Raw genomic sequence first — 15,168 nt, 5'->3', positions numbered from 1 at the left:
TGTATGCTGCTCGGTATCCTGGACGACATCATCCAAGTGTCCCGACTGTTCGCCGGATAGTTACGTTATTTAAGGAAACAGGAAGCGTTCAGCCACATGTAGAACGTCAACCACGACCTGCAACAAATGATGAAGCCCAAGTAGGTGTTTTAGCTGCTGTCGCGGCTAATCCGCACATCAGTAGCACACAAATTGCGCGAGAATCGGGAATCTCAAAAACGCCGGTGTTGAGAATGCTACATCAATATCGATTGCACCCGTACCATATTTCTATACACCAGGAATTGCATGGCGACGACTTTGAACGTCGTGTGCAGTTCTGACACTGGGCACAAGAGAAATTGCGGGACGATGACGAATTTTTTGTACTCGTTCCATTTAGTGACGAAGCGTCATTCACCAACAGCGCTAACGTAAACCAGCATAATTGGGCAACGAAAAATCCACTGTGGCTGCGACAAGTAGAACATCAGCGGCCTTGGCGAGTTGATGTATGTTCGGCATTATGGGTGGAAGGATAATTCACCACCATTTTATCGATGGCAATCTAAATGGTGCAATATATACTGATTTCCTACATAATGTTCTACCGATGTTACTACAATGTGTTTCACTGCATGACAGAATGGCGATGTACTTCCAACATGATGGATGTCCGGCACATAGCTCGCGTGCGGTTGAAGCGGTATTGAATAGAATATTTCATGACAGGTGGATAGGTCGTCGAAGCACCATGCCATGGCCCGCACGTTCACCTCATCTGACGTCCCCGGATTTCTGCCTGCGGGGAAAGTTGAAGGATATTTGCTATCGTGATCTACCGACAATGCCTGACAACATGCGTCGGCGCATTGTCAATGCATGTGCGAACATTACGGAAGGCGAACTATTCGCTGTTGAGAGGAATGTCGTTACTCGTATTGCCAAATGCTTTGAGGTTGACGGACATCATTTTGTGCATTTATTGCATTAATGTGGTATTTACAGGTACTCACGCTGTAACAGCTTGCGTTGTCAGAAATGATAAGTTCACAAAGGTATACGTATCTTATTGGAACAACCGAAATAGCATGTTCAAACGTACCTATGTCCTGTATTTTCATTTAAAAAACCTACCTGTTACCAACTGATCATCTAAAATTGAGAGCCATATGATTGTGACTATTACAGCGCCGTCTATCACAAATAAAAAAAAGTGGTCCCTCTAAAACATTGATATTTCTTTTCGTACTACATGAATATGTAATAAAAAATGGGGGTTACTATTTAAAAAACGCACTTGATACGCGTTTGACCTATGGCAACGCCACCTAGGGTGCCAAGCATAACGCCGTCTGGTCTCCCTATTCAAGCTAGACGAGTTTAGTTCTTTGTAGTTTTTTCGTTTGACGCTTATTTCGTGAGATTTTTGGCCCGGTCACGATCAATGGACCAACCTGTATATGTTTGAAATCGGATTACGAAGTCTTATGTAGACAATGATCTTCCTCTTGTCCTGAAGGGCAGATTTCATCAAGGTCGTAATAAAACTATAGATTTGTATGAATTACAAGCAAACAAATGAACAAACGGACTCTCTTCTTTACGTACTCGTATATACTCGTAGACAGATGCAAGGTAGGTGGTTGTTTCTGGTGTGAATTACCGAGCAAAGGGAAAGAGATAGTAACTTATTTTACTTTCAAGGAACCGATTATTATAAACCTTACCTTCCCATGAGCATTCAGGAACAGTGGCTTAAGTACTTCTTCACTATTAGAACACACAACGCCTCACGATTGTTCTTTTTCTGAAGTGTATCAAATCACGTTGAAAGACAATGACTGGGTGGTGGTACATAAATGCCAAAGACAGCTGAATTGCTTAGAGGAGAAATATTTTGTGGTGAGAAGCCATTTCTTTCTTCACAGTTCCAGCAGCACGTGGAGAAGGTGAGCCCACGCGGCTCACGCTGGGCAGTGGAAGTCACCGACCTGCGGACACGCGAGTTGCACACCTACGAATTCGACTCCGTTGCTGTGTGTACCGGGTGAGATGCTCTGCCCAGTTTGCTACTTTTCAGTTGCTATATACAGCTTTTCAGTTGTGCTTGTGCGATTGCATTTTCCAGTGAGCCATTGTATTAACCGCCAATAAATCCCAAAATAGATGAGCTGTTTTAGCCTTTTGTAAGACCAAACAACGATACAAGACTAAGAGAATAAACACTGTAGTTGAGGCATGACATTCCGCTTTAGCTTAAAAATAACTAAGGCTGCAGAAAATTGTGAGATGAAAAGCACAGTTGGCTTACCACAGAAATCATGTTCAGCATAAAGGGCATGAAAGAGAAATGTAATAAAGTGTGATACAACCTCATTGAAAGATACCGTATATTACACTAGAGACCTACCTGCCCTCGTTTCGCTCTATAAGCACGAAATATCTACCGCCTGCGACGAGCGACTTCATAATGTGTACAGAACCGGGAAACATACCGTGGATGCACATAATCAGATCTAAAAGCAATTATATTTATTCCTTTTGCAATTATAAATTCTGTGAGGTCAAATGAAGCTCCAAACAACAGTAATTTACATATACATGATTCCTATGCAAGTCACGCTTAGTGAGAGGGTTCATGCAACCACTATCAGACTATTTCTCGACCTTTCCACTCCAGAAAATCAAGTGGGAATAACCAAACTTTCCCGTGTCAGCCCTGATTTCATATACTATATTCTGATGGTGATACCCCCTTGTGTAGATGGGAGTGAACAACGTAGCTGGCCATTCGGAGATGAAAGTCAGTGTTTGAACATCCGTAAAAAGGTTTCGCCCCAACGAAAAACACCTAATGTTTTAGTGATAGGAACGCGGACTCATGGTACCCGTGACACTCTCTCCCCAGTTTGCGACAGTACAAAACAACCTACCGTTCTTTGCAGTTTTTCAATGTCCTCTGTCAACCCTGCCTGGTAAGTACACAATATGCGCAAGAATAATCCCGAAGGCGATGAACAAACGTACTGTTCGCAATGTATTTCGAAGATTTGTTCAATCTTCTAAGTACCATGACGATTCTCTATATTTGCTTTAGGAAGGGTTCGGATGTTGCACTTCATAATGGAAGCGAGAATAAGGAAAAATCAAGATATGCTTTTACGATTTGTAGACCTACGTTGGACAATGCAAATTGGTCCAAGAAATCCTCACAAAAATGGTGTAAGCTGTAAGGAAAGACGGTTAATATACAAAACATACAAAAACCAAGAGGAATCAATAAGAATTGAAGAATATGAACGAGTTACTCGGATTATTTTGTTAGCTCCATATTCTTGTTATTATTACAGTTGTATAAGTTACCACCATAGCCTTTTGCAATCACATTAAGTCAGTCACTTACACATGTTCTTTTAAGAAATTTTAAAAAAATTTATTTATCTATTTTTGTTATATTTTATATAATTACTGTAACAAGTTATAATACATTTTAGTTAATGAGTAGATTTTCACTTAATTGCATGTAACAGTACATACTCGTGAAATACACTCCTGGAAATTGAAATAAGAACACCGTGAATTCATTGTCCCAGGAAGGGCAACCTTTATTGACACATTCCTGGGGTCAGATACATCACATGATCACACTGACAGAACCACAGGCACATAGACACAGGCAACAGAGCATGCACAATGTCGGCACTAGTACAGTGTATATCATCCTTTCGCAGCAATGCAGGCTGCTATTCTCCCATGGAGACGATCGTAGAGATGCTGGATGTAGTCCTGTGGAACGGCTTGCCATGCCATTTCCACCTGGCGCCTCAGTTGGACCAGCGTTCGTGCTGGACGTGCAGACCGCGTGAGACGACGCTTCATCCAGTCCCAAACATGCTCAATGGGGGACAGATCCGGAGATCTTGCTGGCCAGGGTAGTTGACTTACACCTTCTAGAGCACGTTGGGTGGCACGGGATACATACGGACGTGCATTGTCCTGTTGGAACAGCAAGTTCCCTTGCCGGTCTAGGAATGGTAGAACGATGGGTTCGATGACGGTTTGGATGTACCGTGCACTATTCAGTGTCCCCTCGACGATCACCTGTGGTGTACGGCCAGTGTAGGAGATCGCTCCCCACACCATGATGCCGGGTGTTGGCCCTGTGTGCCTCGGTCGTATGCAGTCCTGATTGTGGCGCTCACCTGTACGGCGCCAAACACGCATACGACCATCATTGGCACCAAGGCAGAAGCGACTCTCATCGCTGAAGACGACACGTCTCCATTCGTCCCTCCATTCACGCCTGTCGCGACACCACTGGAGGCGGGCTGCACGATGTTGGGGCGTGAGCGGAAGACGGCCTAACGGTGTGCGGGACCGTAGCCCAGCTTCATGGAGACGGTTGCGAATGGTCCTCGCCGATACCCCAGGAGCAACAGTGTCCCTAATTTGCTGGGAAGTGGCGGTGCGGTCCCCTACGGCACTGCATAGGATCCTACGGACTTGGCGTGCATCCGTGCGTCGCTGCGGTCCGGTCCCAGGTCGACGGGCACGTGCACCTTCCGCCGACCACTGGCGACAGCATCGATGTACTGTGGAGACCTCACGCCCCACGTGTTGAGCAATTCGGCGGTACGTCCACCCGGCCTCCCGCATGCCCACTATACGCCCTCGCTCAAAGTCCGTCAACTGCACATACGGTTCACGTCCACGCTGTCGCGGCATGCTACCAGTGTTAAAGACTGCGATGGAGCTCCGTATGCCACGGCAAACTGGCTGACACTGACGGCGGCGGTGCACAAATGCTGCGCAGCTAGCGCCATTCGACGGCCAACACCGCGGTTCCTGGTGTGTCCGCTGTGCCGTGCGTGTGATCATTGCTTGTACAGCCCTCTCGCAGTGTCCGGAGCAAGTATGGTGGGTCTGACACACCGGTGTCAATGTGTTCTTTTTTCCATTTCCAGGAGTGTATGTGTGAAGGAGCGACATCTGTCGATTTTACGTCACAAACCTGTTTTGCATTTCGCAACTGCACTCTTGTTCGCTGAGAGCAGGAACATCGTTCTTATTTTGACCCGTCCTGCACTGCATTATTATACCCGTACGACGCGATTTTTAGGATTAATCATATGAAAATAAAGTAAGGCTTCTGTAGTTTTATTCACGTGCACCTCAAAAATATGTTAACCACTAGTATTCTATCTATATTAAATTAGTGGTAATTTATTACTTTATAGTTGATTGTTTACAAGAGGTATACAGGGTGAACATTAATAAAAGCGAAAAACTGCAGGGACAAATGCCTGACTTGAAATGGAAGAAAAGAGGTGTCCGGAAATGGACAGTGTGTGCAAATAATAAATCGTCCCTGAACACAGTACAGAGTAGAATTGGATGCATGTCACATGCTCAAAGTCGCCTCCATGGTACTGCAGGTGAAAGGGATAGAATAGTGTATCATTCAGGGTACACATAATCGTACTTCGGCTTAAACCGTGTTCGCGGACCGCTTGCCTGGAACTTGTACTAGGGTTCGTCTCAATATCTGTAGAATCCGGTCCTCCAAATATGGTGTAAGCTCAGTTTGCCGCTTCCCTACGCGTCAACTATCTGAAAGGACTCATGATCACCCAAATGCCCAATAAGTGCTTGAAATGTTATGTGATGTGGTCGGTGTCTGTGACGGTACTTGTTTTGGTACAGCTGCGCTGCCTCTCGACCGATTTCGTCAGCTTTCCCGCACACAAATATCATCTCGGCTTGTTGTCGACTTGAATACCGGGCCATTCTGCTGCTTATAGGACGCTGCATCAATCACATAACCTGCAACACACGAGGAACACATGGCACGTGGTCAGAGGAAGTGTATTCCGTCAGTCAGCGCCATCTACTGTGGCAACGGTGCATTTCCGGACACATATTCAGACTACCTTTCTCCTTCTCCAGTCAGGAATCCGTCCCTGTAGTTTGTCGGTTTTGTTGATGTTCACCCTGCATATTTCAGTAGCTCTGTTTTGTTGTTTTTTCTTGAGATATGGTGATTATGCACCGAAATCGATAGTCTGGCTCAAGTTTGTTTGTGATCATTAACTGGAATTGCCGGGCGAATTCTATGTCATTCTCTTTCTTATCTAAGAGATAACTCTGGACTGAGACATCTGGCCTCTGTTCGCAGACAATTCTGGTGTCCCAAGTACCCAGCGGTGGAGGGGCGCGACCTGTTCCGCGGCCGGCAGACGCACTCCCACGAGTACCGGAGGCCGGAGCCCTTCAAGGGCCGCCGGGTGCTGGTGGTGGGCGGCGGGCCCTCCGGCTTCGACCTCGCCCTCAACATATCGGCCGTGGCTGAGCAGGTACGGTACACCACTCCTGTACTACTCTGGCTTTGCTTATAGCCACAGTGAATCTAATTCAAAAAGTGTAATACCAGAAACTTCGTAGATTTGTCAACTGTCAGATGTAGGGGAGAAGGAGTGAGAGGGGAGGCGGAATGGACTATAGAGTCAGAGAAGTCTCGGTCGTCTGACTTCGTCTGGAGGTGCTAGGGTGCGCTCAGACTGACACCAGTTTAGCAAACCAATGTCTTTATGGTTTAGTAAGGTAGCAACTGCCTATAAAAGTAAGTAAATTTGCTGCTCTGTTGTAACTTTCCGGATCGTTTCCTGCTGAGGTAAGAATGTCATATTTCTCTCTTCACAATCAACATTTATTCTACCTAAATCACCGTGTTCTTAGCTATCTTTGTTTTACAGTTCAGTAGTAAAAAAATTTAAACAGTGGTTACTGAATATTTTCTTAATACAAATGGGTATGGGAGGAAACGGTCTGCTGGTAAGGTCCATTCCTCCCCGGTCGTCTGTTTTCTTCATTTGACAAAACGGAGAGATATGATTGGTTCAGGAAAAACATGGAACAAGCTGTTGAATAGGTAATTAATAAAACGATGACTCATGAAAAAGCATCGAAACCATCTGTCGCGCCTTTGACTACATTAAAACGATACGCAGTAAGGAAAAATGGCAATCCCCTTTCAACAAATGACAAAACCTCCACAAAAAGTCAGTGTGTTTTCAAAGGGTAGTAAGGTTTAGAACTTGTCATATACCTTAAGGATTTCAAAAGTTATATATCCTTCCACAACTCAAGTATACAGTTATACAGCGTGTTTTTTGATGTTTCTTATTGTGTCATAAACGCTATTGAACGACAACCATGCCGTGGTTATCGTGTTTGCGTACAATTGCAGTCGACCTGACAAAGTCAGGCTCACACGTCACGTTTTATTTAAGATTGGTGCTGCAACCATGTTGTAGTTAGAACAATATTGCATTGGATTCTTATTGCAGATAACATGCTTGGTCATCATCTGGTTCACTGCCGGTGATAATATTATGTTTCATTCCGTAGTATAAACACAAAGGTTAAAAACTGAAAAATAATTCATTTAAACTGCTCTTTGTGTGCAGAGAAACCGCTCGTTATCTCGCCGCACTTGACCGCGCCGTTCGCTAACGGTGTGGGTCGCTTTCTTATCACCTAACTGACGCTCTCCGGTACCAAATGAGTCTTCCCACTTCAGTGGCTCTGGTGTTCTACCAGATTCACTCAGTTCATGACGACTGGCAGTTCCTTACCTGTGATAGTTTTCTGGATCTTTTCAACACTGACACTCAAGTATAATGTTATGATGTCTATAATTTTGAAAAGTAATTATTAATTACTTAACGCTGAGTGAATGCGTGGCTCTTACATAGAGTGTGACATCCTCATGTTTGGAACGATGGCAAACTACATACAAAACCCACATATTCATAATACTGAAGGTAATCACAGATTATTTTTCAAAGTTATAGAATCGTGATATTTACCATACACTAAAAAAAAAACATTCTATCAGATGTTAACAATTAGGTCGAGACTAAATGCGGAGAAATGCAATAGACTTTTAGCAGCTGGTTGTGGTTATTTTACAACAAAATGCCTTTTATGTAAGCTGTTGCACACAAGTTTGTGAAGGAAATACAACAGTTGTTCATGGCGTTGCTGAAGAAATCCATTGTACAGTTTCCACGGGAAGCTACACGTAAAGGACTCACCTCTCAAGGATCGTAGGATATTCAGGATTTGTGGCGACTGAAGTAGGAATGGTACCTTGTCAGTCGTCACGTCTCTAGAGAAAGTTGATTGACGCTGAGATTATAATCTCTATTCCTGTTTCCCATCCGCCAGACAGTTCCATTCATCTGATATTCCTGCCCCCAGACCATGCAAACACCTGCCTTATTCATCTACTGTTTCTTCGCCGAAACTAATGATGCAATTAAAGAAAAGTGACAGTGGAAAGCTGCAGATGACTAATAGACAGTAATTTAACATCCAATATATTAAAAACTAAGACTAACTGTGTGGTAGTGCTGTTACGGTGTTTTATGGAGTCCACTCACATTCTGAATCACATGTCAAGATGTCACGTTGCTGTAGGACAAATAAGGAAATGGGAAATACACCTAAATACAATGGAAGCTAAACAAGAATGTCTCCAGTCCCTAGAGAGAACAAGAACTGTTGAACTGAAATAAATTAAGAAAAGTTAAGAGGTCAGTTATGAGTTACGAAATAAAATCACAAAGACAGTGGCAGATTGACGAAGCTTATCACATTGCTATCGGTAGAACTGCAATGCCAGAAGCTCGCGGTGCAAATGGTGTGACTGCACGTTAGCAAGCAACATAGTTGCTTCACACATACTGTCAACAAAACATGCCAATCAAACAGGACTACCTTCACACAAAGATGATCCCAAGATAATGGACGATTCCCGACGGGGTCAGGGATTTTCTCTGCCTCGTGATGGCTGGGTGTTGTGTGCTGACCTTAGGTTAGTTAGGTTTAAGTAGTTCTAAGTTCTAGGGGACTGATGACCATAGATGTTAAGTCCCATAGTGCTCAGAGCCATTTGAACCATTTTTTTGATAATGGACGACAGTGCTTGTGTATCAAAACTGTGATAATTTGCACACTACTAGTATCCACGATGCGAAGACATCCAGGAGATGCATCCGAATGGGGTTAGAATAGTGATCTCAAACGGATACAAAACGTTTCCCATTGCCAACATGACCGGGGATGGAGGCTGCCACACACAGACGGAGCGGCGCGGCTTTTTGGACCACAAGTTGAGTGACCTGTCTTGGCCCCAGTTTTTGGAACAGGGAGGAATAAGTTCCCATCAGTGTTGGCACGGCTCCAACTTAAAGTCCAATATAATGGCTCCAAATCTTTTCGGATTTTCGCCATCTTGCATAATTTCGAAGTTAACCAACTGGTGAGTGTGAGAACTAATTCACACCCATCAGTCGATGGTTGTCCATCCAGGCAAGCCAAGGGTGGTGTCCGTTGGCTAGTCAGAGAAAAGTTACAACATAAAATGATCGATTTATTTTAATGACCTTTAATTAACTGGCAGTCAAGTCTCCAATTTCTATCAACGAACTTGGAATTTTACGAGAAACTCTCTTTCTTTGTGTTGAGAACTGGTATGGACTGCCGTTGTGGCTTCACCACATGCATTGTATACCTTTGAAAATCTCCCCGTTACAGATCCACTTCTGGAGGCAATCTCCAGAAATGCAACAAATATTTCTCTCTCACCCTTGCTTCGTAGATCAACCCTAATAAACTAGCAATACTCTTCTTTGAATTCTCTTTAAAGTTTTGTTACTTCATGAATAGATGACTTTGTTATACTCCCAATTCTAACAGTAACTCAGGTTTAGGTAGTATTAGCTGATAATGAGCTATCATTACAAAGATTAATTCACAAACTGTCCAGATCCTGTACTTAACATACTTTACCTTAATATCTCGAGTAATAAGACGAAAGGCAAAACATTTACACCACTATAACATACTAGATGTAAAATACCCCTTCATAAAAAATAATAGAAAGGAATTACTTATTTTTTAGGACACACTATATCCTTAATAAAAGAAACGGCCGCTAAAAATAAACAAAAATGACTAAATCATATCACCAGCGCATAATCTTTGTATAGTAACAAACGAAACCGGTTCATGGTTAATTTTTCTTGATTCGGTCACACTGTATCCTTTATAGAAGAAACGGCCTTTGAAAATAAATAAAAAAGGTTAAATTATATCAACAGCACGTAATCTTTCTTACTAACAAACTGAACGGTTCATGGTTCATGATCCGAGTTTCAGGTTCCCTATCTATCGGCCTCAGAGGACAAAACCATATACATTTCAGAAAGATAGCATACTTTTCGATCGAATGTAAAAATCAAAACGCTGTATAATGTTATGATAAAGGTTCAACACGCCACAAGACAAGTACCGTATTATTGTGTATATATTTTGAGGTAGCGTAGATCACTATGCGCAGATTGTTGTTGTTGTTGTTGTTGTTGTTGTGGTCTTCAGTCCTTGAGACTGGTTTGATGCAGCTCTCTCTCTCCATGCTACTCTATCCTGTGCAAGCTTCTTCATCTCCCAGTACCTACCGCAACCTACATCCTTCTGAATCTGTTTAGTGTATTCATCTCTTGGTCTCCCTCTAAGATTTTCACCCTCCACGCTGCCCTCCAGTACTAAATTGGTGATCCCTTGATGCTTCAGAACATGTCCTACCAACCGATCCCTTCTTCTAGTCAAGTTGTGCCACAAACTTCTCTTCTCCCCAATCCTATTCAGTTCCTCCTCATTACTTATATGATTTACCCAACTAATCTTCAGCATTCTTCTGTAGCACCATATTTCGAAAGCTTCTATTCTCTTCTTGTCTAAACCACTTATCGTCCTTGTTTCACTTCCATACATGGCTACGCTCCATACAAATACTTTCAGAAACGACTGCCTGACACTTAAATCTATACTAGATGTTAACAAATTTCTGTTCTTCAGAAACGATTTTCTTGCCATTGCCAGTCTACATTTTATATCCTCTCTACTTCGACCATCACCAGTTAGTTTGCTCCCCAAATAGCAAAACTCCTTTACTACTTTAAGTGTCTCATTTCCTAATCTAATTCCCTGAGCGTCACCAGACATAATTCGACTACATGCCATGATCCTCGTTTTGCTTTTGTTGATGTTCATCTTATACCCTCCTTTCGTGACACCGTCCATTCCATTCAACTGCTCTTCCAAGTCCTTTGCTGTCTCTGACAGAATTACAATGTCATCGGCGAACCTCAAAGTTTTTATTTCTTCTCCATGGATTTTAATACCTACTCCGAATTTTTCTTTTGTTTCCTTTACTGCTTGCTCAATATACAGATTGAATAACATCTGGGAGAGGCTTCAACCCTGTCTCACTACCTTCCCAACCACTGCTTCCCTTTCATGCCCTCGACTCTTATAACTGCCATCAGGTTTCTGTACAAATTCTATATAGCCTTTCGCTCCCTGAATTTTACCCCTCCCACCTTCAGAATTTGAAAGAGAGTATTCCAGTCAACATTGTCAAAAGCTTTCTCTAAGTCTACAAATGCTAGAAATGTAGGTTTGCCTTTCCTTAATCTAGCTTCTAAGATAAGTCGTAGGGTCATTATTGCCTCACGTGTTCCAATATTTCTACGGATTCCAAACTGATCTTTCCCGAGATCGGCTTCTACCAATTTTTCCATTCGTCTGTAAAGAATTCGCGTTAGTATTTTGCATCCGTGACTTATTAAACTGATAGTTCGGTAATATTCACATCTGTCTGCACCTGCTTTCTTTGGGATTGCAATTATTATATTCTTCTTGAAGTCTGAAGGTATTTCGCGTGTCTCATACATCTTGCTCACCAGATGGTAGAGTTTTGTCAGGACTGGCTCTCCCGAGGCTGTCAGTAGTTCTAATGGAATATTGTCTACTCCGGGGGCCTTGTTTCGACTCAGGTCTTTCAGTGCTCTGTCAAACTCTTCACGCAGTATCGTATGTCCCATTTCATCTTCATCTACATCCTCTTCCATTTCCATAATATTGTCCTCAAGTAAATTGCCCTTTTATAGAGCCTCTATATACTCCTTCCACCTTTCTGCTTTCCCTTCTTTGCTTAGAACTGGTTTTCCATCTCAGCTCTTGATATTCATACAAGTGGTTCTCTTTTCTCCAAAGATCTCTTTAATTTTCCTGTAGGCAGTATCTATCTTACCCCTAGTGAGATAAGCCTCTACATCCTTACATTTGTCCTCTAGCTATCCCTGCTTAGCCATTTTGCACTTCCTGTCGATCTCATTTTTGGGACGTTTGTATTCCTTTTTGCCTGCTTCGTTTACTGCATTTTTATATTTTCTCCTTTCATCAATTAAATTCAATATTTCTTCTGTTCCCCAAGGATTTCTACTAGCCCTCATCTTTTGACCTACTTGATCCTCTGCTGCCTTCACTACTTCATACCTCAGAGCTACCCATTCTTCGTCTACTGTATTTCTTTCCCCCATTCCTGCCAATTGTTCCCGTATGTTCTCCCTGAAACTCTGTACAACCTCTGGTTTAGTCAGTTTATCCAGGTCCCATCTCCTTAAATTCCCACCTTTTTGCAGTTTATTACCCCGACAATATTCTTCCAGCATTAGACAGCGAGAGCACTTACCGACCGCCAACAAACTTTAAATGTAATTTGAAGCCTTTATGAAACTTGATTTCTCTGACAAACCCAAAAAAATTGTTAAAAAAATAATCACTTAAAAGATTTTTCACTGCTCTTGCAGTAAAACTTTAGCATCAGAGATGAAACTTTAATTTATTGCTTGTTTACTGTTAACTCTATTCGCAAAATATTTTTCATGCCGAATTCACACGTATCACTAAGTACCTGCAAAATTACATAATTCATGAGATATGGCATTGAAATTATTGAGATGCTGGAAAAACTAGCTCTTGCGTAAAATAGAGCACACATTATCGTCACTTTAATCATCCGTTGTTTTTCATAATGAGAATACATAGAGACCTCCAACTAAGTATAAACACGATTTCAAACCTTTTCTAAACTTCTTCTTCCTTACATGCTTAACGTCGAATATTTAATACATTAACTCATTTGTAAGGAAATTAGTCATCTGAAGCTGTTTTGTACGTGAAAGCTAGATTCTTTAAAAGACTGGGGGTTTACTGGTTTAGGACTGCAATGAAATCCAGTAGGTTTTCCCAAATTTCCATACGACATTGAAGAACGGAAATAAGAAAAAAGAAAGGTTTCAGACTTTAGTAACAGGTTTATAAGAAGAAAGCCATCAATTAGAATGGGACGTACAAATATTCCGCAATGAAATTCATGTGGCAGCCAAGAGGTCTAAGGCCATTACTATGGCCAAAGAAAGGACGAGAAGACGAGCAGTGTCAATCAGTGAACAAGTTTCTCAAGAGTTTGAACTTCCTGATGCTCGACGGAAGAAGAATCGTGTCATGGGCTTTCGGATCGTGATGTGAACGTGATGTTTCCGACCACGAATGTTTTGACCGAGGGTTTTCCAAGTGTCAAAGGGAGCCGCAGCTGCGGTGGAGGCTCTGACGACCGTTTTGTAATAAAAATATCCCTTCTCGTTTCATCCAGGTTTAGGGCTGGCTATGCACATAATAACATAACCAAGTTTAATTGCTATTTTTACGTTTTCATCTTTCTACTGCAGCGTATGATTAAACTTCTTTTCTTATTTTATGAATTTTAATTTCTCAATAAATTTTTTTGTAAGAAAGTCAGATAGCTTAAACATCTTAAATCCCCCAAATCGCTATAATTCTTATAGTGACTTAACCTGTCGTATCTTTTTCCTCTTCTTTAAAGAGGCAGGCCCATGGAATCTTTTAATTTCAATTACACCATTTACTGTTTCCTCCATTTTTTCCAACCTTCGACACTGGTCCCGCGCTGCTGGTTAGGAACATTTCACGTTTCAGTTGGCATGCTAGGATTTTCCATCCATTGGTTTGACTATATAGTAGCAAATTTCATGACCTTTTCTTTACTGGACGTTTCTTCCACTATTATCATCCACGCTTCAGCAACACAGTTTGTACGAACATCTACCACGGCAGCACACATGCAGCAAAACAATAGGACTTCTTCTCTATCCCTGTATTTCACAGTTAATCCCAGGTTTCGTATTTACTTTCACAGACAGCCTAAGTGAAAACTGCAAACGGAAAGGTATGTTTCGAGGACCACTGTTTTCATAGTTTTAATTTTAATAATTTCTAACTAGAAAGCAGAGGTTTCGATGGCTACCTAGGCATCTCGTCTTTCAATCCAGAAAAAAATCTTTCAGTGTATATTTACTTGTCACGGAGCAAAGTAAATAAAACAGGAAATACGTCCGTCTGCTCTCATTTGGTTCCGTTGTCAATGTGTATGGTGTAGAGCTGTTTGAATTGTTTCGATCGTCAAATATCCGCTCCACAACAAGAGGTCATTTTTCACATGGGATTTTCTTCACTTCTTCGCAACTATGCTCCAGAATTCTTTTGTCAGGAACACATTCATGGTCATTTTTGAAAAAAACTGTTACCTTCTGTTAATTTCTAAATATCTTCGCTCAACTCAATCTTCAAACTAGTGCCAGGGTTTTGGGTCGTCCCAGTAGCTCCGTTCCTTGCTTTAAACAATGTAGCCTTGGAATTCTCATAATCTGGCATATCTGAAACGAAATCTATACCTTTATGTTTCAACTCTTCAAAAATCCTCTAAAATTTAGAAAACAGGCGCCATTTGTTCTTCGTGGACTCTTTCCCTGCAGTTATGCATTCGTTTCTTAAGCAACACATCCGCTTATTCAGTAGGGCAAGACTGTTGCCGTCCAACCGAGATTTGCCATTTGCATTTTTTAACAAATTACATACCTTATTACACATTCGGCAATTACATTACAATCACTAAAGTTATGCATCAGCGAAGAGCTTTTTAACTACGATGCATTGAGGCCAAAAGTAGTCCACGTTTATTGTTAAAAACGTACTATTGACGTAGGATGAATTGTAAATATTTTTACAAATGCTCTACGTGTCCACTAGCAGCAGCACGAACAACACCTAGACGATAGCTGAATTCGTCTTAAACTTAACAAAATGTACCTGCTTTTACAGAAGTTAGGGCAGCTCTTATTTTATTTCCCCCTTCTTCTATGTCATGAGATAATGGGGAGATGAACACACTTACCTTCACATATCCCCACAAAAAAA

General features: G+C 41.9%; 1 protein-coding gene across 1 annotated transcript in view; it reads left to right on the top strand.

Moving 5' to 3' along the window:
- The window catches only part of LOC124612821 (senecionine N-oxygenase-like), a 55,753-nt gene that overhangs the window by 21,094 nt on the left and 19,491 nt on the right, over positions 1–15,168 (top strand). Inside the window, exons 5-6 of the mRNA XM_047141241.1 lie at positions 1,911–2,029; positions 6,158–6,335. Coding sequence (XP_046997197.1) covers positions 1,911–2,029; positions 6,158–6,335 — 297 coding nt within the window. The remainder of the gene's footprint in view (positions 1–1,910; positions 2,030–6,157; positions 6,336–15,168) is intronic.

This window comes from Schistocerca americana, chromosome 4, assembly GCF_021461395.2.
Source record: "Schistocerca americana isolate TAMUIC-IGC-003095 chromosome 4, iqSchAmer2.1, whole genome shotgun sequence".
NCBI classification, from domain to species: Eukaryota; Metazoa; Arthropoda; class Insecta; order Orthoptera; family Acrididae; genus Schistocerca; species Schistocerca americana.
Note: the sequence above shows the minus strand (reverse complement) of the source record. Positions and strands in the feature narration are given on the sequence as shown.